This window comes from Haliotis rufescens, unplaced genomic scaffold (assembly GCF_023055435.1).
Source record: "Haliotis rufescens isolate VD_foot unplaced genomic scaffold, xgHalRufe1.0.p SCAF_25, whole genome shotgun sequence".
Classification (NCBI taxonomy): domain Eukaryota; kingdom Metazoa; phylum Mollusca; class Gastropoda; order Lepetellida; family Haliotidae; genus Haliotis; species Haliotis rufescens.
This window is the reverse complement of record NW_025963946.1, coordinates 694,608-719,746: the sequence shown is the minus strand read 5'-3', so window position 1 is coordinate 719,746 and position 25,139 is coordinate 694,608. Positions and strand designations below refer to the sequence as shown.

Genomic DNA, 25,139 nt, shown 5'->3' with positions numbered 1-25,139 from the left:
ACTCGATTATTTACAGCCTGCCGTCATATAGCTGGAAAATTGCTGAGTGGGGCGTTAAACAACAAACAAACTATTCCGGGACAAGCGAGTCTTCTTGCCGCTAGGTTACGGAAAGGGGCGAGTGGTTACGAATGGTCAGTTAGCATCAGCGATCAAACAAAACGGGCTTCGGTCCACCTCGTTGATAGCGAGGGGAAATCCCCTTGAATATTCGCATTTGATTGGAAAAACGTGTGCGTGTTATCTTTACAACAAAGAAATTAAGTTCATATGCTCAAAACAGCAATGATCCGTATTTTTCAGGCAAATTGCACATGATACAACAATTACTCCTCCCTTCTTGTCATCTATGTACAGGGGCGGTCGGGTAGCCTAGTGGTTAAAGCGTTCGCTCGTCACGCCCGGGTTCGATTCCCGACATGGGTCCAATGTGTGAAGTCCATTTCTGATACCTCGCCGTGATATCGCTGGAATATTGCTAAAAGCGGCGTAGAACAATACTCACTCACTCATCTATGTATCTGTGTATTTGTCATTATTCACTTGATGCTCATGCATGTGTCATCACCATCTGAAATTGTGAAACCTTCTTTGACACCACATAAAACGAAGTCTCTATCTCCATCATCAGAAGGCAACAATTCATTCCAAGCCTAAACATTTAGTGACTTTGAGCTTGATGAGGCACAAAGATTTTTGCTTCAAAGCGATCAGGTAGTCGGGGGCTGCAAGTGGGGTACCCATGTTCTGATTGTGTTGGCTCATTCCACGTCCCCGTTGTCCACACCTACTACAGGGACAAATCGGCACATGTCAACCCTGTAGCAAGTACCGTAGTTCAGTCTCCCACATATCTCAACACCATCACCAGTGAACGGCCCCTTCGATCATTAGTCGTAGAGTAGGGTCGTTTATAGGGTCTGACAGATGGAGTAGCAGTGTCCATCTGGCGAAGCATCTTTGTACTTGCTGATCCAGCTTTAGGTATTAACCGGAAGTCACGGATGTCTTGTAGAAGGTGCCCTACCGATTTTTTCCTGCTCGATTTTGGCTCTGTACTCTTGGCCATACAACAAGACACATCCCCAAAAGTACTTCCATGACAGCCGACAGACGTATTTTACATACTTAGATAATCTAAAGTCTCGTCTATTCAGAACTCTTCTTCTGAGATTAATTCTCGCAGAATACCTATGTCCACATTTCCTGATTAACTTTGCCAATTTAGTTTACGGTTGCAAGATTTTCCTAAATCTAAGAAACGCCGTCCCCTAGTACTACATATTTTATATCACTGCCCAACGAATCAATCCACAGATAATCAAGAATGTAACGCTTTTTGTTAGTCGTACCTTAAAAAAAATACCGAGACGATCTAATGCCGCCATCTTGATTCTCGTCACCTTGCCAACCCCACATGAAGTGCACTGATTTCGGCTTGTAACTTACCACGATTAGTTTCCAGTTGCAAACGCCTTAATTCCGCTTCTAAAATCTCACATTCATTTTGCAGAGCTTCAGCACTACCGCCTGGAAGATTACCCGCGTCACCCTGAGCCTTTTGCAGTGGAATTCCCGTCATGACCTTGATGTCCTGTTGCCTGGAACTCGGTGATGAACTCACTTTCTGATTGCTTGTCGTCGTTAGGGCGTCTGGAATGGTCACTGTCTGGCGCCTTTCCGTTTCGGTCATATATTGTATATCTCCACACAACGACATAGTATGGAATTGTGGAATAAACACAAGACAAAAAGTGAGCAGGGCTCACTAATACCACCGACTTCCAACACATTTCTAAGTTCAAAACACGAATAAAGCAATATTTCTCAGAAAATCCGCTTATCGAAATCAAACTTTGCACAGCACCTCTCCTATTGGTGTAGAAACTGTACCCCCAATTGGAAAAGAATCCATGATATAGTTTTTAAGTTATAGGTCTCACATATGTTGAAGTTAAAAAAAGTTCATATTTTATTCAGAAAATACACATACATCCAATTTAAACATCGCACTGCACCTCTTCTATTAGTATGGAAACAATTCCCTAAATATGAAAAGAATTCATGAAGTGAGTGATTGAGTATGTTTTACGCCGCTTTTAGCAATATTCCAGCGATATCAGGGCGGGGGACACCAGAAATGGGCTTCACACATTGTACCCATGTCGGGAATCGAACCCGGGTCTTCGGCGTGATGAGCGAACGCTTTAACCACTAGGCTACCCGACCGCCCTAACTCATGAAGTAGTTTTCTAAGTTATAGGTCGCACAAATGTTTCAGTAAAGGTTAATAAACGAAAAATAGCTCTATTTTCTTCAGAAAATCCAAATATTGAAAATAAAAATCGCGCTGCACCATTCCTATTGGTATAGAAACCGTACCCCCAATTGGTTAAGAACCCATGAAGTAGTTTTCAGGTTATAGGTCGCACAAATGTTGATCTTTTATATTCACAACATGAAACGTCATATGTTTTTAAAAAATACACATTTCAAAATCAAACTTTGCACAGCACCTCTCCTGTTGTTATGAAAACAATTCCTTAAATTTAAAAATGACCCATGCATTAGTTTTCAAGTTATAGGTCGCACAAATGTTTCAGTAAAAAGATTCAAAGTAATAATAACAGTTTTAAAAGCTACCTTTTCCCCCGAAAATCCAAATATTGAAATCAAACTTCACACTGCACATCTCCGGTAGATACAAAAAGTGTTCACCAAATTTGAAAAGAACCTATCGAGTAATATTCAAGTTATAGGTCACACAAACAAATGTCCTCGGAAGGACGGACGGACGAGCACTAGATGCGGCCTGTTCCTTGCGTTTTTAAAGTGTAGAGGTCGCAAACTGGTAGTAAGGGGCGGTAACTCTACTGGCTTGGCTGCGCACATAAATAAGATACTTTCGGTGCAAGGGAGGTAACTCTTTCACACTTTTATTTTTTAATATATCCAAATAGAACAACACATACAGAAATGTTGCAGTGATGACCATGAAGAGATCCCTTTCTTAATAGACATTTTGTTCTTATACGAAATGGGATTCGTCACAAGGAGCATTTTACTACCGGTTGTACAAGTATTGCCTCATTTCATATGACACTCCTTTGTAAAACAGACAGACAGACAGACAGACAGACACATTTATTCGGTACTTCAGGCCACCGGCCCATAATACAATGGAAATATACTGTATATATATATATGTGCATGCTGAGTAGATTTAATAATGATTTACCGTTCAACACTGTGTTTCCGTTCGATGTTCATGACTTGGGAGAGAAATTTACCTAAGCCTTTTATAATTTGTTCGTTTTCAGCTGACATAAGTCTTATATAATTCTCAATAGATAAGGGGTAACGAGACGCGTTGGACCCTTGTAAAACACATTATAACGATTATAACCATCGCGATATTTCCCCATTGCAGCCTGCAGGGAAGAATGGTTAAGACCTTCATTTCAACTGCTTCCGTTGAAAAGAAACCATTTTTTTATGGGTTCCAAATTTACTACCCGGGTACCCCGCGCCCCATTACCCGACCCTACCCGGGTACCCGCTGTAGGTCTCAAGAGAGTCACAAAATGTCTTATTGGTAATCGTTTGACCGTAGCCCTGGACAAAATTTATTAAGATACATGTATTAAACGATCTGGTCATGCATACACGGAAGTTGACTGAAGTTTTATCTTTATTCGAATATAAAAGTCAGAAGGAATGCGAACATCAGTGACTTATAGTGTAACCATATACAGTTGTAGATAATTTTTGTCATTAAACAATATATCACATGACTAACCAAGGGTCCGGGTAGTCCTGTGGGTACCCGGGTCCTTCTCAGTACCCACCCGACCCGAGTTTCACGTACCAGCCCTATTATCAGTAATTACTAACTTGCTATCTTAATTAAATTAATTGGCATCTATTTGCTGCGGTTACTGTATCCCCTCATCTCTTCCCTTGCTTAATATACACCTTTGTTTATGTCACTCCTGGGAAAACGGATATTAGACGAAGAACGCAGTAGGGGATACGGTAACCGCAGCTTATAGCGTATATAAGTCTTAGAATGGCCCATAATTATGGTTGTTTATATATTTGAATTGAAAAGGTAAGTTTCATTAAATAATGTTATAGCAAAGCATAACCTTTTTCACAATTCGAATAGTCATTATCTACTTTTAATGTGTGTGTGAGGAAGTAAGTCAGTTTTGCGCCTTGAAATCTTCTCCCTTTGAAATAGATGACACACCTGTCCGATAGATGGCGTCGTTTACCTGCGCGCCTGACACCTGAGTCAGTCGGTGACTTCAAAATCCAACATGGCGTCCGTCCGTTCTGGCGTCTCTGCCTATACTGGCTATAGTGAATCGCAATCGCAATGGACAGCGCACACGTTGATGTCGCAGTCGATGCTGCCGGCGGCAACGGCAGAAGACAGATTAAATTCCTTTAAAAAGTTCTGTTACAACCCCGACGATGGGACGGTGATGGGATTCACGGCAGTCCATTGGGGTACGTAATAGAAACTAAAATGTTTGTAAAACTTTCGAAAATGAAATTTGATGTATTTTTGTGAACTTTTACGTATGTTTATTGATAAATTTGGCATTTCATAAGTTGGATTGGCGTTTATCGTCAAGTGTACAACAAATGCACCTGTGTACAGGTAACTACAGATGGACTGCAATCGCTTCCGGTTTTGATGTTTTGATCATGGACACGGAATTTCAGGAATTCACCTTTGTATGCTACCGTTTGATCCAGTAATGTCACACAGTTGTGCAGAAGTACAACAAATTATCAATAGACAACATTGTTCAGTAAATGTAGTTATTTTCATATTATGTCACCATGCATTAGCTGCCAGTCTCAAACTTTGTAGGGTATCTGAATTTGTAAGTCTGATACAGAATTTTGTTGTCAACTAAGCTAAGAGGGTGGTAGATTTCTTGCATTTATTAATGAAAAAGCTGGCACAACTCAATGGCCATATCCTGACATCTGTCCATGCTATTTGTTACCACTCAATCTCTCATGTTTGTAAGGGCGGTCGGGTAGCCTAGTGGTTAAATCGTTTGCTCGTGACGCAGAAGACTCGGGTTCGATTTCCGACATGGGTACAATGTGTGAAGCCCATTTCTGGTGTCCCATGCTGTGATTTTGCTGGAATATTGCTAAAAGAGGCGTAAAACCATACTCACTCCTCGCTCTCATGTTTGTCATTTAGAATAATATTTACTATTTATAGAAATTTATGGATAAAATACAATGGACATACAATATGTACAATTGTTATTGCAAATATTAAAGGTGTTTTCAATATAGACTTCAACTTTGTCAATATGGAATCAATCTGCTTCTAATCTTCTGATGTACACTAGTAGTGAATGGGTTTACTTGCAATGCTGAATTTTAACAGATGATATGAACTTGTCTGCTTTCTCAAAATTTACAGAAGGATTAAAAATCTGTTGTTGAAATCATGACATGTTCCATGTCACTATTGCATTGTGGTCTTGACAAGATCAAACTATATTTGGTGACCACAGATACCGGCCCTGCCAGTATGGTAAACTATGACATGGACACTGTAAAACAGAAACAAATGTATCCCGTTACATAACTTCAATGGACCCGTGAAGATCCGGGGTGAAATAGGTCTTCAGCAACCCATGCTTGCCGTAAGAGGCGATTATGCTTGTCGTGAAAGGCGACTAACGGGATCGGGTGGTCAGGTTCGCTGACTTGGTTGATGCATGTCATCGTATCCCAATTATGTGGATCAATGCTCATGATGTCAATCAAAGGATTGTCTGTTCCAGCCTCGATTATTTACAGCCTGCCATCATATAGCTGTAATATTGCTGAGTGCGGCGTGAAACAATAAACAAACAAAACATAACTTTAATGTCTGTACACATCCGAGCAACTGATAACATCCCATTCATCTGTTCCAGTGTTCCGCTTCCTGTTTTATTTGGCCTTCTACGTCGGGCTGGGATTATTCTTTGCGGCTAACCTGGGCATTTTCTTTGTCATTCTGGACTGGAACTTCCCCACGATGCAGGGAGTAGACAGCCTCCTGAAAGTTCCAGGTAACTGATGCCGACTTCATCATTTCAGAGGGGCAACCTATTATTGTCATGATTGTTGGTTCGTATCCCAGATTGTCCCGGCTGGTGTGTTTCACCGAAGTAAACCTCCCTCCCACTTTAAGCTGACACACTGTGATAAGACTGCAATACTGTTGAAAGAGGTGTTAAAACCACTCACTCAATTCCTTATTTTAGAAACCCTAACCCATTACCTTGCACAATTTCAGTAAGACCCAATAAATGGCCACTAGCAAAAATGGTGGCCCAGCTGTCTTAAGATAACATAATTTGCTGTGCAAAGCTATGTCCCTTTAATGTGCCAGTATCAAATGCTCATGAATTCCAGATTCAACCTGGTTATGGTTCTTGGTTTGTCTGTGAGTTCCTTGACAGTGACTCTCACATCAAGGTTAAACTTAGACTCACAAACAACAGAAAGTTTGTTTGTTGTTTAACGTCAAACTCAGGATTCGATGACATGCATCAACCAAGTCAGAGAGGCTGACCAACTGATCCTGTTAGTCTTACGACAGACATAATTGCCTTTCACGGCAAACATGGGTTGCTGAAGACCGTGAAGACACTGAAGAAGGTATTCTAAACCCGGATCTTCACTTGGCCAAAACCAGCAAGAACAGGTTTACACCAGTCCTGCTAACCCATGTGTGTCAGAGGAAACTAAGAAGAGTATCAGTTGGTCCCAATGGCGACTGAGTGTAGACATCAATTTGATAAGGAGACTGATGGGTTTGTTTGTGTTCCATCCTGTCCTGAGTATGCTCATCCTTGATCACACCATCATCCAGGGGGACGGGTTCAAAGGCGCCCCAATTCGCTTTGCAGAGTTGGGTCCCTTGGGCACTCCAGAAACCTATGATTGTGGGTTTGAATCCCAGTTCACACTGATTATGTTTCTAGGTTTGTCAGCACCATACCCGTGCCTTTGGGTTTCGCCAAAGTGGTAAACGTCCAAGACCTGCATCACTTCGGGCTTTCCTCCCACATTAAGCTGACACGCCGTGATATAACTAGAATAATGTTAAAAGCGGCGTTAAACCCAACTCACTCACTCACACCATCAACCACTTTGTTTGGCTTGTCTGTGGGTTTTTTCCAAGAAGTCTTGATCAGGTGCAACATACACAAGATTGTCTCACTGCTATTATGGATGTACTGGCTTACAATAATGTACGTAGTTCATTTCATTAAGATCCGATCTTTAACTCTTGATTCGATACCTGTCTCCATCAAAATGTGATGAACCCTCCCTGGGAGGTCACGTCAGAGCAAGCAAGCAAAGCATATCTGCGTTCAGTATCACTAAAACAAGTTTAAACTGCCAGTTCCAATAAAGAATAAGAAGGCCAGAGAATATATATTGTGGTTAATTTGTCACCCAGGTGTCAACTAAACCCCAAAGGGTTAATTACCGAGGGTATTTGTTTTCTGTGTGGGTTTTCATTTTCAAAAATCAAAATTTCCAAATCGATTTCCCAATCGAGGTGGTAGTGAGATGAAGCTGAGTCACTTGAAGGGCTGCAGAACACACACATCCTTCATTTTGATTGCAGTTCGTGCAGTGTTCACCTGATGGAGACCCGTGAAGATCCGGGGTAGAATAAGTCTTCAGCAACCCATGCTTGCCATGACCCGTGAAGATCCGGGGTAGAATAGGTCTTCAGCAACCCATGCTTGCTGTAAAAGGCCTCTATGCTTGTCGTAAGAGGCGACTAACATGATTGGGTGGTCAGGCTCGCTGACTTGGTTGATGCATGTCATCGATCCAATTGTGTGCATCGATGCTCATGATGTTAATCACTGGATTGTCTGGTCCAGACTCGATTATTTACTGACCGCGGTCAAATAGCTGGAAAAATGCTGAGTGCAGTGTTAAAAACAAACAAGATGGACCTAGGGAGATTTTGTCAGATCTTGATATTGGGATATTTGAGTATAAACTATTTCCTATATGTTTCACTGTATCTGTGGTTCATAAAATCAGTTTACTTCTGTACTTTAATATGCAGATTTTCTGCAGTGTTCACATTTATTGTTACACTTGAATACTGACTTGATCAGTGTTGCCATACATCTGCTTCAGGCTGATTTCAGATGCTATAAGAATATTATATAAGTTATATATGAATAAATGGTAATGCATAATACTATTCCATATTTGTTTTTAATTCACAGAAGTGGAATACTAACAAATTTATTTTAGCATTATACACTAACTTTTGTAATCGAATGTCATTTTCCACCAGCGCTAGGCTACTGCATTCAGCGTGAATGTGCCACGAGGTAGTGCCCACGAAAAGCTCGTGCAAAAAGTCATGTGACTAACGGTGCGGACGAGAAATCGCTAATTCCTCGTTGAACCCCTAAATACCGTTAAACGAAGCATAATAGCGTAGCGAATTACTGAAAACATGTTATTAACACTGTTTTTACGGTTTATAAGTTGGATAAAGCACTCATCCTCGGTTATGGTCGGGAAAGTAAGACCTCCGCACTCGGGTATCGGCAAGGTAAGCATGGTAAGACCTCGGCGCTTCGCGCCTCGTTCTTACCTTGCCAATACCCTCTGGCCGAGGTCTTACTTTCCCGACCATAACCTCGGAGTCGTTGCTGTATCCTACACTTACCCCCTCATGTGAAAGTGGTTCCACGAATCAATTAGTTGCTCATTTCATTACTTGGTTAATTATTTATCTGTGACTGTATTGGTTATGTTATTGTTTGCAGGTATTGGCTTCCGTCCCATGCCTGACTCCATGTCGACTGTGATTCGCTTCGTGAAGGGTGATGCGTCCACGTACACCCAGTACCTTGACCATCTGGAAGCTTACTTGAGATGTGAGACGGCCATCTTTAAAAGTGGCGTTTTCTAAATCTAATGTTCATGTTTTGAAAATGTAACAAGCTTGAAAGATTAATGTATTCTTAGAAAGTCAACTTGGTACTTACATAAATGTGTTCCACATCAGTGGTATTCTGATCATATAAAATTATATAAACAATGTTCATAACAAAAACTTGCAAATATAGACCTGGGTACTTGAAGCTGTTTTTTGCCTCTTTGTGAAAACAGAGTAAACACCAGTAAAGTTTTGTAAGATTTGTTTCTTTGTTGTTTAATGCCACTCCGCAATATTCCAGCTATATGACGGGTGTTTATAAAAAATCAAGTCTGGACCAGACCATCGAGTGATTGATATCATGAGCATCAGTTGACACAATTGTAAAGTGTAGTAGGAAATATGAGGTTTTGTATATGTGCTTCATAAAAAATCAGGTTGTTCTGATAAATATTGTATGCTAATAATATTTCCCAGGCATATTCAGCATTTTATCCAAAAACTACATGTTTTAAAAAAATGTAAATTTAGAAGAAATACATCTTTAGGATGATGAGTCCAGGCAGGACATAGGAGAAATAACATACATAGGTCCATTCTCATATTGTGTCTTTAATGGGTGCCATAGGTAATGTGTAGATAAATATTTTGTTTACATGTTGTTACTTTGTGTATCTTAGATTACGAGAACGAGAACCAGCAGGGTGAAAACTACATTGACTGCAGCGAGATACGAGAGCGTCGAACAACACAACCGGACAAAGTTTGCCGCTTTGATATCCAGCTGCTTGGAGCCGACTGTGTGAAGCAACAGAACTTCGGGTTTGATGATGGACAACCCTGCATATTGCTCAAGTTGAACAGGGTAAGAGGCAGGGAAATACATGGTTTTAATTCTTGCGTTTAATTACAGATTTTACCCATTATTATATAGTAATGTCTTATTCAAAAGCCCTGGCCTCCAAACTTTCATAATCACAAGGTACTGTGAAATACATGTATTTGAACCCTTGGCTTAATTACAGATTTTCCATTCTTTTTAAGTGATCTCTTATTCAAGCCCTGGACGTGAAAAACCCCAAATATATGAATGTTTAAAAAAAGAAACTGTCACAAAATGTGACATTTAAGGTGTGTTGAAGCATATGATAACTTTAAACAGCTCTTTGCAGAAGAAATGCCTTCATGGCTTCCACTATTGGATGGGATTGTGTCCCGTAATGACGTTATTATTTGCCACCAGTGTCATAGGTGTTTACATTGTCGCAACAAATCTCCGGCGTAGCGCCTGTGTCAGGTTCTGGTGTGTCTGGACACTGTGGAAGCCTATGCCAGCACTGACATTGTGGAACTGACTCAAATTCATGATGCATTACCTTGCTATTACCATGATTACTTGGGCAGAAAAGCTGGAAGTCTTAAGTATGTGCATTTATGGTGACATTTATTCTGTTAAAAATTTCAGTCAGATCGACATCAACCCGAAGAGCGAGACTCCGTGAGATTGACATATACTCTTCTCTTTCGGATCTATGCCAACTGTTCTGTCAATATTGACATTCCCCTACAAGGGATTGAAATCACCGTTCGTTCAATTTGTTGTTCATGAGGATTGCCAAATTTTTAATGATCCAAATTGGGAATGTTACTCCTCTCCAGATAGGCATTGTCAAAAGAATGTAAATTGACTGGATCATGCGGCAAATTTTTACTAGTGCGATCGACAAGAGATTTGATGATTTTTGTCATTTTCAGACTTATTTACATGCATCAAATATCATGAAAATCAACTAGCTAATGCACCGGTCACAGCACAAATTCTCCAGGGAACTGGCTGCATGTACACCATTAACATGAACACCATTTTGTTTGTCTGCTAAACAGTTATCACTGTGTTGTTACATGATGGGGTTTTATGTGTGCTGAGCTTTGTCCAACTGTTAGGCCTTAATGCAGTATTCCATGCTCCAGCGCAGGTATAGTTGGCATAGACTTTCTCTGGGTTGTAAACAAACCCGCCTTTGCTGGAACCAGAACAGACTGACTAAACGTAAGTCGTTCGTCGCAATTCATGTGACAGTGAGCATAGTTTTGGAAACGCATGGTCTCAATCACCCTGCTTTGTACGATCATGCGACCGGGGAGTTATATGATCAGTCTCAGCCTACAAGATGCAGCTTCCATTTTTACAATGTGTTTCTACGACTGTTCTGGCAGAATTACGATTTCAGGACCAAGATGTGACGTGACTCCAACCAACGCATCACCTTAATGATTGATTGAAGAGCACACTCAGTACACTATGTAATGCAGGGTGTTTGTGTGTAGATGACCAGAATTTCTGCATCAACAACTTCAAGTGCTAGTGTTAGCGATGACACATTGGACAGACTTCCTACAAGCATCCTGACTGAGGGTTCAGTCGGACAAAACATCAATTGCATGGTACACCAACAAGATGGGATCTACAATATCCTCATCACTACTACAAATGACAATCCAGTTCTTTCAACTGGTAGATTCGCCTCATTCAGGAATTCAAAATGTGATCATGATGCACTATCACCGCCAGATCAATTATTCCTGACAATATCTAATACTTCAGCCACATTCAAACTGCAACATCCGTCAGTCCACCAACATCTCCAGTGGTGTCTTCAGGAATTGAATGTTTGAGTCTCTTTTAAGCCGTTCATCCTGAATCATTTCTCGTTTTTTCATCACAGCTCTTGATCCAGTCCGACAATGCATCAGTGTCTGGCTTGTAAACAAGATGGTCTCCATCAAGGATATTTTATTGTGAAGAATCTCCTGGGCCAACGAGATCGGTTGTTCACCATCCCTTCTCTAGCGCCTATTTTGAATCCAGGTGATTATGAAGACATGTCCTTATGGTCAGTTAGAGCTCCATGCATTTACCTGAAAGCTTCAGTGACGCTGCAGAAGAGCCTCTTTATCCCACTATCAGCAACGCCCAACACGGAAGTCTCTCATACAAAGGTTTCCATTTGGATCTGCTGAGCGATCCCACAAGCCTACACCTTTGTCAGGATTGCCTCCCCTGATGGCATCAATCCACACAAGACTGGAGCTGTCACCTCTATGATGCCGTTGCACAATAACTGCACGTCATCTGACATCATGGAAGGGTGCTTCTGGAAGTCTGAAGTCATTTCTTTGTGACGTCTCTGTCACCGATGTCGGAGGCCTTCACCAGTTTGGTCCTTTGGTCCTGGCACAACAACTGACAGCAGTTCATCAGCACAGAGGAAAATACGCCGTACCTGTACCTACTTCGGCTGAATCGTAGACCGTGTCTTGTACATACTGAAATACATATTGGAACATCAATCCTTTGTTGATTATTTTCACTCTTTGGGTGCCCAGACAGAGTACCCTTGTGAGGGTAAAGAAACTTGTTTGTAGAGACTTTACAGTTACCGCAAGCCGTGGCTGTTTTGGTGGTGTCCCAACCCTGTACCTCCACCTTGATGTGTGATGGCTCAGTAATGGTTCAAAGATCCTCTTATGGGTGATATTGATCTTCTTAGCATGCTTCAAACCCCCCTGTGTGTTGTTGATAGCTTTTACGAAGCATAAAAAGAGATGCCAACCTGGCTCACCCTATTGTCCATAGGAAAGTGTGTTTGGCCTGTCTTGTAGGACTATTAGATAGGTTACAAGTCGTGTGTTTGGCCTGTCTTGTAGGACTATTAGATAGGTTACAAGTCGTGTGTTTGGCCTGTCTTGTAGGACTATTAGATAGGTTACAAGTCGTGTGTTTGGCCTGTCTTGTAGGACTATTAGATAGGTTACAAGTCGTGTGTTTGGCCTGTCTTGTAGGACTATTAGATAGGTTACAAGTCGTGTGTTTGGCCTGTCTTGTAGGACTATTAGATAGGTTACAAGTCGTGTGTTTGGCCTGTCTTGTAGGACTATTAGATAGGTTACAAGTCGTGTGTTTGGCCTGTCTTGTAGGACTATTAGATAGGTTACAAGTCGTAGCTGAATAGGCTCCCTACTTCAAAGGTATGCGGTCATTCTTGAAATGATGGCTTACATGAAAACACATAACATGTGTAATACCCAGTGTTATGTCCTAGTGACGCGAAGGGGTTCCTAGTGACGCAAAGGGGTTCCTAATGACATGAAGGAGTTCCTAGTGACGCGAAGGAGCTCCTTGTGACGCGAAGGGGTTCCTAATGACGTGAAGGGGTTCCTAGTGACGCGAAGGAGTTCCTAGTGACGCGAAGGGGTTCCTAATGACGTGAAGGGGTTCCTAGTGACGCAAAGGGGTTCCTAGTGACGCAAAGGGGTTCCTAATGACATGAAGGGGTTCCTAATGACATGAAGGGGTTCCTAGTGACGCAAAGGGGTTCCTAGTGACGCAAAGGGGTTCCTAATGACATGAAGGGGTTCCTAGTGACGCAAAGGGGTTCCTAGTGACGCAAAGGGGTTCCTAATGACATGAAGGGGTTCCTAGTGACGCGAAGGAGTTCCTAGTGACGCAAAGGGGTTCCTAATGACATGAAGGGGTTCTTAGTGACGCGAAGGAGTTCCTAATGACGCAAAGGGGTTCCTAATGACATGAAGGGGTTCCTAGTGACGCGAAGGGGTTCCTAGTGACGCGAAGGGGTTCCTAGTGACGTGAAGGGGTTCCTAGTGACGTGAAGGGGCTCCTAGTGACGCGAAGGGGTTCCTAGTGACGCGAAGGGGTTCCTAGTGATGTGAAGGGGTTCCTAGTGACGCGAAGGGGTTCCTAGTGACGCGAAGGGGTTCCTAGTGACGCGAAGGGGTTCCTAGTGATGTGGACACGCTGAGAGGATGCGCATAGTCCATGCAAGATACTCCGATACTTGGTCGCCACAGTTTTGAGAGTAACTGTGGTATCATATTTACTGACAAGGACATGTTTGTGCATTATGCATTCACCCCCAGTGCGGGAAGGGGGTGGGGAGAATATAATCAATACCAGGGAGACGTGATTCAATACCAGACAGACTATTCAGTAGCCGGGAAACTGAATACAAGAGAAACATGATTCAATGTCATGACGACTTACTCAATATAAGGGAGACGTGATTCAATATTCGGTATTGAAAGAACTATATATGTCCCTCACACACAGACAGACACAAAGACAGACACATAAACACTCACAGACACACACACACATATGTGCGTTTAATATTTTTATACTTATCACCTATCTCACACGCTATATACCCACCCGACCATCCCCGCATCTCAGTTACACCGGTCTGTCTGCTGTAAGAAAGAGAATGATGTGGCAGGCTATGTCACGTGAGCAGGTCATGTAGGGCCACGATGCAAGGGGTTACAGCGCCTGACCCATTTGTTGATGTGGTGGCCATGGTGATGCTGGGATGTGTTTGGGCAAAATGTGTTTTGAAAGTGGAAGGGTGTTTCCACACCAAGATCGAAAGAAGAATGAGAAATCCGTGGAGTGAGATAGGATAAGTATCTCAATATACAATTTAATGTAAATGTTTCAACTGTATAGCTACAGATCAACGCTTGGACAGAAGGAGTGTGTGCAATAACGCAACAGTAAAACAATGCGCCAAAACGCACCCAAATGAACATGAAATGGACATGAAAATGTTGTGTTTCATGTGCAAGATGAACTTTAGATGTCACGTCACTGTGGTTATCAATATAGTTGTGCAAAAGTTGTCAGGTGGCAACATATGCATATAGTTTCGTCCCAATAAGAAAATTTAGAATAGAAACGCTCTTATAAAACAACATAGTAACAGAGTTCACATATAGAAATGAACTTATCCACAATAAGTGGATACAAGTTGTTCATTATAGAAAATAGTGTAATTGATTAGATACATTAAAAGTTTAAACTTGTTTCAATAGTTTATTTTTTTGAAATTTAGGGGTTACCATCACTCCAACCCTTTTTCACCACCACATTGTACGTCAGTTTCAGTTTAATGGTTGCGGGTCAGGGGAGTCCAGCTTTGTTTTATCTCAATCAACTTGGTCTTCAACAAGTTTTTAATTGATGATTGCAGATCTTTGCTTGGGAACCTGAGGAGTTCTCAAATGCAACAGTTCCGGATGAGATCCGAGACGTATGGAGTCAGTGGTCTATCATCGTTACGTGTGATGGAGAGGTACGTATCACTGGGATTAACTTGAGGTCTTATTCACAGAGGGACACTTTGAACATTTTGGTGTCTGCCGTCATATTTGGGTATCAGACTAAGATCAGGGCCCACTTGCTCAAAGCGATCTAGCGCTAAGATGATCGTAACTCCCATACTTTAACATAGGCTTACAATAGTCGTAGCGCTATGATTGCTTTGTGCAAGTGGGCCCTGGTCTTTTGCTCTGATATGTCACCTCTCTGTCTGCGTGAAGATCTGAGGACACCACTACAGCATCACCTGTGATCCTGTATGCAGAATATTAGGGCTGGGACGGGGAACTCGGAGACTTGGGTCAGTACCCACATGACTACCCGGACCCGTGGTTAGTCACGTGACATACTGTTTAATGACATTAACTATAAAACTCAGTGGTTACACTACAAGTATAGCTAATGTTCACATTTCTTTCTCACTATGCAAGCATTCGTTCTGACTTTTATATGTTCAAGTAAGGATAAAGCATCAATCAACTGCAGTGTATACATGACCAAGTTGTTTTACACGTTTATCTAAATAGTTTTTGCCAGGGCTGCCGTAAAACAATTCCCATTCGGACATTTTGTACCCAACTCTTGAGACCTATAGCGGGTATCCGGGTAGGGCCGGATAATAGGGTGTTTGGTACCCAGGTAGAAAATTTGCACTCGTCCCAGCCCTACAGAGGATCTTGGTTGAATTTCTGATTTTTGTCTACCACATGCTCACTTTACAATAAAGAGCTTTCATAATGAAGAAAGCTGTTTTAAATGTATCAATGATCTGTCTTGCGCATGACTGATTGTCTTTTGAGGTCAGTGTCATTATCTTTGAAATGATCATACAAACAGATTATTATCCCCAAGACTTGAGTTTTAGTACAAACAAAATCATGCATACATGAACTACAGAATAGATTTGTTGTCTTCATTTTATTTCGTGAAGGGTAAATGTCACCACATGCAAGAAGACCATTCAAGTTTTATTTCACTGAATAGTGGTGAGCTTCTGTCCCTCTGGTACTCTGTTTGTATTTCAAGTGTTTAAAACTAATTAAGCCTCATTGAAAGAAGCTTTTCACTGAGCACAGAAATGTCTTTTGACATTGTGCTACTGTTGCCTGTTACAATTAATAGATTATTTTTCTCAGGAAATAAATGTAAAATGCTACATGAATTATGTGTTTCAGAACCCTGTGGATCGGGAAAGTATGGGTCCCTTGACGTATCATCCCGAAAATGGCTTCCACTTTAAGTATTTCCCCTTCCGGAACCAGCAAGGATATCGTTCCCCACTGATGTTTGTGCGCTTTGAGGAACCCCGGCCTGGAGTTTTGTTAATGATAACCTGCAAAGCCTGGGCCAGAAACATCTACCACAATCGTAATGAGATGGTGGGCCAAGTACATTTTGAGCTACTTGTAGACTGAGAGGATAGCAAGGTCATTTTAATCATTTAGAGTTATCTACCCTTGTTCACCTTTGTTTCAAATGATGTTGTCCCTAGTGGCATTGTTTCAGCAAAAGATGATTTTTTTTGTGGAGATAGAAATGAAAAAATGAAAAAGAAGTTGTTGGTAATCTTCAGAAAGTGCTTTGGATTAATTTGAGGGGGATTCATTGGTTTATTTGTTAAAATAATTCATGATATTCTTTGATAAAAATATTCTATTTGACAGTTTTAGTGGGGTGTAATCAAACTGGTTCAAACATCCCATTTGATTAGATCTGTTTTCATCACCAGTCAGTTTGGTACCAAATATTCAATGTAGATATAGTACAAGATGAGACCAACTTAACTGTCATATCAGTCATTTTTCCCATCCATGTAACCTCATTAGCAAGAAGTAGTAACAGTGTACAGGTGTGTTCCATTTAAGCTGAAACTTCAGAACGGCTAGAAACTATAGCTCCTGTGTGCCTTGTTAATATTAACTTTGAAAATGATTCATTCATTTTTACAATAATTAAGAAATGATGACTTACCTCATTATCATTGAGACATATAATCATCTAAAGGACTCGTGTGGGAATTCGTGATGGTATGGGTCTTGATCCATTCTTGTACAAACCAGTAGTTGTTTGCAGGAATGCGCAATTCTGATTAAAATAATAAAACGCCTTTTTATTTTAGAATATTGTTATTTTAATCAGAACCTCTGATTCCTGTGACATTAGAAACAGTGCTTGTAGTCATCAGACGTCCCAGCAGCCTCCATGTTTACAACCACTGGATGTATAACACCATTTGCCAAGTAACAGCTTACCGTATTCGACGTAATAAGCGCTCCACTCTAATAAGCACCCAAGACGATATTTGCTGATATATTGACCCAAATTTATTTGTGTATAATTCACACTTGTGTTTTATATCCACCCTTAATTATGGGCAATTAAATTCTGGAAAAATATATCTGTCGTATATATAGCTGTCAGCATAAACCACGAAATTAACAATCTTTCAACTCTGTTTTTTCACCAAAATAATATTCTAATAAGAGCCACCTATTTCTAATTTTGAGAGTGCCCTGGACGCTTATTATGTCGAATACGGTTCATTAAACTTGAAAAAGGACCCTTTAATTTGTGTGAATAAGGTCAGACTTCTTTCTTGCTTTACAAATAAATCTTCTCTAAATATTTGAAAAAATGATGTGATGAATTGAAAGTGTTTAATTTAACATCTTAATTTTTGACTCACCTTGAAAATCTCTTGAAAAAACATGAACTTTGTGTTGTATAGCGCTATCGATCCAATTTTGAAATATTGCGAAATCCATAAATCAAGAGAATGACTGGCGATCTATTGTACAACATTATCAGTGGTTGAGCATCGGTGGCTTTGGGTTGTGGAATCACCAGGGAGAAGAACGGATTGTCTAGGAGAGGAAACTCCTATTCTGACTGTTTGTAGAGGGACTTCAATGAAAAGTATATTCAATCATTTCATTGTATCACTTACTGTCGCGAGTATGCGGCATGTTGTCCGCGGATATCCCATAGGGTCAAGCAAGTGTTAAAAATATTGGTATATCCTTGAAGCTGATGTTAAGACTCATGATTTATGATGTTGCTGAAATAGATTTCTAATTTCTCATGACACACCAGATCCTAAACTTTTCTGGCCTATAATTGTTCCGATTATTGTACGCATGCCAAAGGTCACATGGCACAAAATTAAGTTCACTTTCATGATTTATCAAATACTAAAAAATATAGTTTTCCCCCCCCCATCCAGCCAATGGAAAAAATGTCACGAGAAAAGGAGTATTTGTGTAACTGTCCTTTCAACAAAAATCTACGCATCCAGTAATCTGGTAATCTACATTGTGAAGGCCGTTGATGTTCAGTCCTTGCAAAGTCTTCTAATGAGTGCATTCCAGGCCAACTTTGAATGAAAATGCAACTGAATTTTGGATTTTACTGCCTTGGGAATTGTTTGGCATAATTGTTTTAAATCTTTGGGGAAACATTTTACTTATGTAGATTTGAGGTATTCTGACATATTTACATATAAGTTGGACAAAATTGCCAATGTCTTGCTATGATACTGTTGTAATATTATTAATTAAAGACAAGTGTATTTTAGTAGACCAATTCTTGATAGTCTGTCAAATGAACAAACATTACTTTTGCATTTGCTTGAACAATAATTAAATGTAATTGTAAATGTAACAATATTCATCTTGTAGTCCATATGGCAAATTAGTTAAGAGATTGAGTTAGACTTTGATGATTTTAAGTGAATGATTTGTACCTAGTCTGAATTTTGTAACCATAAAAATATAAACCACTTGTTTGTCTTGTCCAGACTGTATTTGCGACTGCTGTCATCACAGACCTGTAGGTCCGTGCTGTCCTACAGCTTACACATTGCAGAGTGACGAGCTGAGTGGCATCAATACATTGTAGCGGTATGGAAGGATGTTTCTTGTTGATGGACAGGTGTGAAGATATATACGTTTCTTCATGATCTGTCCATGCCCTTGTTATTACTGGTTGGAATTCCTATATTTTTCTTCCCATTACTGACTGTACATACAACTATACCAATCATCAGTGACTGTATATATGCAATTAGGCCCATGAGTAAACTTAATAATCACAGCAGAAATAAACATATTTGTAAATATTTTATATACATTTAATAATAAACATTTTATATCAAATAGTTTGATTGTTCTTGTTTTGTATGGATTTTGAGTGAGTGAGCGATCAAGGTTTTGACACGCGTATGTGAAAACAAACCAGGCCTTCATTATGAGAAGTAAATGGTTTAAGCATAAATCTATTCCAGTGCCTTTTTGGCCAAGTCGGTGCTATTATTTGCTGTGCAGAGTTACATCCCTTAGGCATGCCAGGAACTTGTGATAGTGGGTTCCAATCCCAGACTGGCAATGATGAGATGTCTAGGTTTATCAGCACCATACCCATGTTCGTTGGTTTCACCAAGTGGTAAGCGGATACTAACATTTGTGGTTTTACTCAACATCAAGCTGACTTAGGCAGTTTGTCACCAGAGGGCGCTTGAACAGCACTTGATGTCTGTAATGTTTGCGGGGGCACGGGTGGCCCAGTCGTCTAAGGCGCCGCGATTCGCTGTGCAGAGTTACGTCCCTTGGCCACACCAGAAACCTATGATTGTGGGTTCGAATGACGGTTCGCCCCGATTATGTTTCTAGGTTTGTCAGCACCATACCCGTGCTCGTGGGTTTCACCGAAGTGGTAAACGTCCGAGACCTGCATCACTTCGGGCTTTCCTTCCACATTAAGCTGACACGCCGTGATATAACTGGAATACTGTTCAAAGCGGCTTTAAACCCAACTCACTCACTCACTCACTGTAATGTTTGCCACAATAACGGTACATGCCTGCTTCCACTACATAGTGATCTCCTGGATGGCGTGGTAGGTTATGTTACTATAGCATCATGATGTATGACAGATCTAAACTTCCATTTCCCAGATGAGCCAAACAGGAGATTGCAACTTAATGCCCTTGGACTACAGAAACCGACACAATCAAAACCTAAAACTTGTAAATACACTCATAAAACCACAGGAACTCCTGTTTGACTTTATACATTTAACAAATGTGAATACACACACAATATTAGGGTTCTTATTCTTCAGATGGTATGGTGAGCCTGCGGACCGAGATACCAGCAATGGTCTACACTAAGCATTTGCAAAGAAGGAGATATGAAATATTTATACAGTGATAAACGTCAAATAGTAGGGGTGTTTTAGATGTGAAGTCTTGATACGGTGAATAAAGTCAAACAGTAGGGGCGTTTTAGATGTGAAGTCTTGATACAGTGAATAAAGTCAAACGGTAGGGGCGTTTTAGATGTGAAGTCTTGATACAGTGAATAAAGTCAAACGGTAGGGGCGTTTTAGATGTGAAGTCTTGATACAGCTAATAAAGTCAAACGGTAGGGGCGTTTTAGATGTGAAGTCTTGGTATAGTGAATTCCGTCAAACAGCAGGGGCGTTTTAGATGTGAAGTCTTGGTAGAGTGAATTCCGTCAAACAGCAGGGGCGTTTTAGATGTGAAGTTTTGGTAGAGTGAATTCCGTCAAACAGCAGGGGCGTTTTAGATGTGAAGTCTTGGTAGAGTGAATTCCGTCAAACAGCAGGGGCGTTTTAGATGTGAAGTTTTGGTAGAGTGAATTCCGTCAAACAGCAGGGGCGTTTTAGATGTGAAGTCTTGATACGGTGAATAAAGTCAAACAGTAGGGGCGTTTTAGATGTGAAGTCTTGGTAGATTGAATAACGTCAAACATCAGGGGCGTTTTAGATGTGAAGTCTTGATACGGTGAATAAAGAAGTCGTTCAGCCATATACTAGTATCTTATCTTTACTTACCCAATGCTTGTTACCCAAGTGGTAAAATGGATAAGTCCCGATCATACCTCATTTGTCAGACGCCTTATGAGAATATAAGACTTATAATAATTGTCACTGATTAAATATAAAACGCTAGTATCTTATTTTTAATGAAAAGAATTTTCACTTCTGTGTTTCTCTCAATAGAATATATTAAATCATAAAAAACAATTTCTGTTCATATTGATTCTGCTTTTTGAGAATTGTTTTTTTAATGTTATTAGATCAAAGTTCGTTTTGCTTTTAAACATTTGTTAACAATTACATTACATGAAAAAAAACCTTTAGAAATCACATAAATAATAAAATTGTGAGGTATTCACCTTGGCGTGTCCTTTGGTACTGAGTATATACATTCAAGCTGTATATCAACAAACTTGAAGACCCGTGAAGATCCGGGGTAGAATAGGTCTTCACCAACCCATACTTGCCGTAAAAGGCGACTATGCTTGTCGTGTCAGGCTCACTGACTTAGTTGATGCATGTCATCGATCCCAAGTGCCCGGATCGATGCTCATGATATTAATTACTGGATTGTCTGGTCCAGACTCGATTATTTACAGACCGCCATCATATAGCTGGAATATTGCTGTGTGCGGCATTAAACAACAAACCAACAAACAAACAAACTTGAAATAATTCGACTGCAATTTACAACAGAACACATTCTGAGATTTATTCTAATTACGATGTATGTGGTAATGGCAGTTGATGTTGATTTCTAATGTTCTTCACAGTCATGTTCTTTTATAAACAAATGTCGTGGAAACTTCACTGCTGGGTATTTTTTATAAACTTTAAAAACATCGGTTACATAAATGCCAAAATAAATAAATTTATCAATTCAATCTGTGATGAAAGCATGTGTCAATATTGCCACTTATTTTTACCCATTTAAGTGAAGTGGTTTTAATGATCAAATGTTTAATTAGTTAAATCTATACGAGTAGAAAATAAAACAATATATAGTCCTATTATATCTGATTTCATCAATTATTTTACCCATTAACCCCAAATGTCTTTAAAACGTCAAATTTCTTATATCTTAATTATACAGAGGATTAAGTCAATTAGGACTGGTCCATCACCACAACAGACCCGTGAAGAACCGTGGTAGAATAGGTCTTCAGCAACCCATACTCGCCGACAAAGGCGAGTATGCTTGTCGTAAGAGGCGACTAACGGGATAGGGTGGTCAGGCTCGCTGACTTGGTTGATGCATGTCATCGATCATAATTGCGTGGATCGATGCTCATGATATCAGTCACTGGATAGTCTGGTCCAGACTCAATTATTTACAAACCGCCGTCTTATAGCTGTAATATTGCTGAGTGCGGCGTAAAACAACCAACCAACCAACCAACCATTACCATACCAGGTAAATGTTCCGACAAGCCATCTCTACCCCATTGTCTAACAACTAGGGTATGACCTTGAACCTTGCACCTGGGTGCGACGATTGGAAGGGGGACTTCGTGTAGTTATCTGGCACCAGGGTGTTAGGAAAAGGAAGTAGTCTAAGGTGCTATGATACGCTGTGCAGAGTTGCATCCCGTGACCGTACCAGGATCGGCTGGTATAGAGGCATTCAGTGAAAAATGATCTCACCAGTGGCGGGTATGGGCCACCGTAGTATCATGCATGTATTGTGACGTACAAATTATAATAACGTTTTGGTTTTGGAATCTCACCAGAGTGAATGGGTGTTTTGAAGCAGTCATAAAATAATCATCGCGAGTGCAGGGTGGGAACTTCAGGCAAAATGGGCGACGTTGTGAGGTAGCCGCCGGATTCTGCAGTGACGACTGTTCTATTTTTCCATGACAATGAGCCCTGACATATATTACCGAGAAATACTCAGAGACAGGTTAAAAAACAAAACAACGAAAACACTTGAGAAGTGTTCTGCCGAAGTCGTGAAGTTAACTTTTTCATCTGCGATAGAAACAAATTAGAATATTTCTCATATTCACTAAGATCGTGTGTGTGTGTGTGTGTGTGTGTGTGTGTGTGTGTGTGTGTATGAGAGAGAGAGAGAGAGAGAGAGAGAGAGAGAGAGAGAGAGAGAGAGAGAGAGAGAGAGAGAGAAAGAAATCGCACGTCGAGGGGGTAAATTGCCTGCCCTTGACCAAGTACGTCTTTCGTACTTGTGATAAGTCAGCATTGGGTAAGGTCGCCGAAATCAAGCCTTGTATGATTCCCACGTGCAAGCCTTGTATGATTCCCACGTGCACGCCTTGAATGATTCCCACGGCAAGCCTTGTATGATTCCAAAGTGCAAGCCTTGTATAATTCCCACGTGCAAGACTTGTATGTTTCCCACGTGCCCATGCACGCCTTGTATGATTCCCACGTGCAAGCCTTGAATGATTCCCACGTGCAAGCCTTGAATGATTCCCACGGCAAGCCTTGTATGATTCCAAAGTGCAAGCCTTGTATAATTCCCACGTGCAAGACTTGTATGATTCCCACGTGCCCGTGCACGCCTTGTATGATTCCCAAATGCGCACCTTGGGCACAAGTTTTATATTTGGAGATATTGTCTACGGCAATGAGCAGGTGTCACGCCATAGATTCTGCATCGCAATATCTCTCATCGTACTTAGTTTTTGCTTGCTATATTTTGATATAGTAATAGGAACGTGTATAAGTCAGTTGACAGGCAGAGACGAAATAAAAAGTAATTAGAAAAGCGAGTGAGTGAATGAGTGTTTGTGAGTGTGCGGTGTGTGTGAGTGAGTGTGTGTAGCGTGTGTGATTGAGTGTGTGTAGTGTGTGTGATTGAGTGTGTGTGTGAGTGACTTAGTGAGTGTGTTTGATGTGTGTGTGTGTGTGTGTGTGGTTGAGTGAGTGAGTGAGTGAGTGAGTGTGTGTGTGAGAGAGAGAGAGAACAAGAGAGATTCATATTTTACTGCCTTTCCCCTATTTTGTGTAACTTTTTTTCATACCACAATGCATGCACCATGACCAACCCACAACCCCTCTCCCGCCCCTATAATAAATAACCCTGAATAAAGTTTAAAATTTCAACTTATTTATTTGAAAATGTTGAACAGTCGACTTCTTCTTGCGCCCTTTAATATTGCTGTCATTTGACATGATCCCAACCCAATACAAGTAAAATCCAATACATGTAAAATCCCCAATATATGTAAAATCCCCAATACATGAAAAGTCCCCAATACATGTCAAATCCAATACATGTAAAATCCCCAATACATGTAAAATCCAATATATGTAAAATCCCCAATACAGGTAAAATCCAATACATGTAAAGTCCCCAATACATGTAAAATCAAATACATGTAAAATCCCCAATACATGTAAAATCCCCAATACATGTAAAATCCCCAATACATGCAAAGTCCCCAATACATGTAAAATCCGATATATGTAAAATCCCCAATACATGTAAAATCCCCAATACACGTAAAATCCAATACATGTGTAATCCTCAATACATGTAAAATCCCCAATACAGGTAAAATCCCCAATACATGAAAAGTCCCCAATACATGTAAAATCCCCAATACATGCAAAGTCCCCAATACATGTAAAATCCGATATATGTAAAATCCCCAATACATGTAAAATCCCCAATACACGTAAAATCCAATACATGTAAAATCCCCAATACAGGTAAAACCCCCAATACATGAAAAGTCCCCAATACATGTAAAATCCCCAATATATGAAAAGTCCCCAATACATGTAAAATCCGTTATATGTAAAATCCCCAATACATGTAAAATCCCCAATACATGTAAAATCCAATACATGTAAAATCCCCAATACATGTAAAGTCCCCAATACATGTAAAATCCCCAATACAGGTAAAATCCCCAATACATGAAAAGTCCCCAATACATGTAAAACCCCCAATACATGTAAAATCCAATACATGTAAAATCCTCAATACACGTAAAATCCCCAATACATGTAAAATCCAATACATTGCAAAATCCTCAATACACGTAAAATCCCCAATACATGTGAAATCCAATACATGTAAAACTCGCTACATGAGCCCCTCCGACCAGCACCCCCCCCCCCCCCCCCAATCTCACATTTCCCCCTCCCCCAATAATAAATGACAAGTCCGCAACAGGGGTGTAGTGCTGTTATTAGTGTGCG

General features: G+C 40.5%; 1 protein-coding gene across 2 annotated transcripts; it reads left to right on the top strand.

Moving 5' to 3' along the window:
- The first annotated feature begins 1,530 nt into the window (after positions 1–1,530).
- Positions 1,531–19,287, top strand: LOC124123710 (sodium/potassium-transporting ATPase subunit beta-like). 2 transcript variants are annotated; one of them, XM_046486878.2, is made up of 6 exons: positions 1,531–1,611; positions 5,961–6,098; positions 8,844–8,954; positions 9,637–9,821; positions 15,004–15,105; positions 16,307–19,287. In XM_046486878.2, the coding sequence occupies exons 1-6, from the start codon at positions 1,581–1,583 to the stop codon at positions 16,544–16,546; spliced, it is 807 nt and encodes a 268-aa protein (XP_046342834.1). In that variant the 5' UTR covers positions 1,531–1,580; the 3' UTR covers positions 16,547–19,287. The 2 variants fall into 2 exon arrangements, with proteins under 2 accessions (XP_046342834.1, XP_046342833.1); XM_046486877.2 differs by lacking the exon at positions 1,531–1,611 and adding an exon at positions 4,290–4,515.
- The last annotated feature ends 5,852 nt before the right edge of the window (positions 19,288–25,139 follow it).

Excerpts from the sequence above, each read along its gene's own strand:
- LOC124123710 (XM_046486877.2), top strand. The coding sequence starts at position 4,323 with ATGGCGTCCGTCCGTTCTGGCGTCTCTGCCTATACTGGCTATAGTGAA. Across the intron at positions 9,822-15,003 it reads TATTGCTCAAGTTGAACAGG|ATCTTTGCTTGGGAACCTGA; the intron begins GTAAGAGGCAGG and ends TGATGATTGCAG. Across the intron at positions 15,106-16,306 it reads TCGTTACGTGTGATGGAGAG|AACCCTGTGGATCGGGAAAG; the intron begins GTACGTATCACT and ends TATGTGTTTCAG.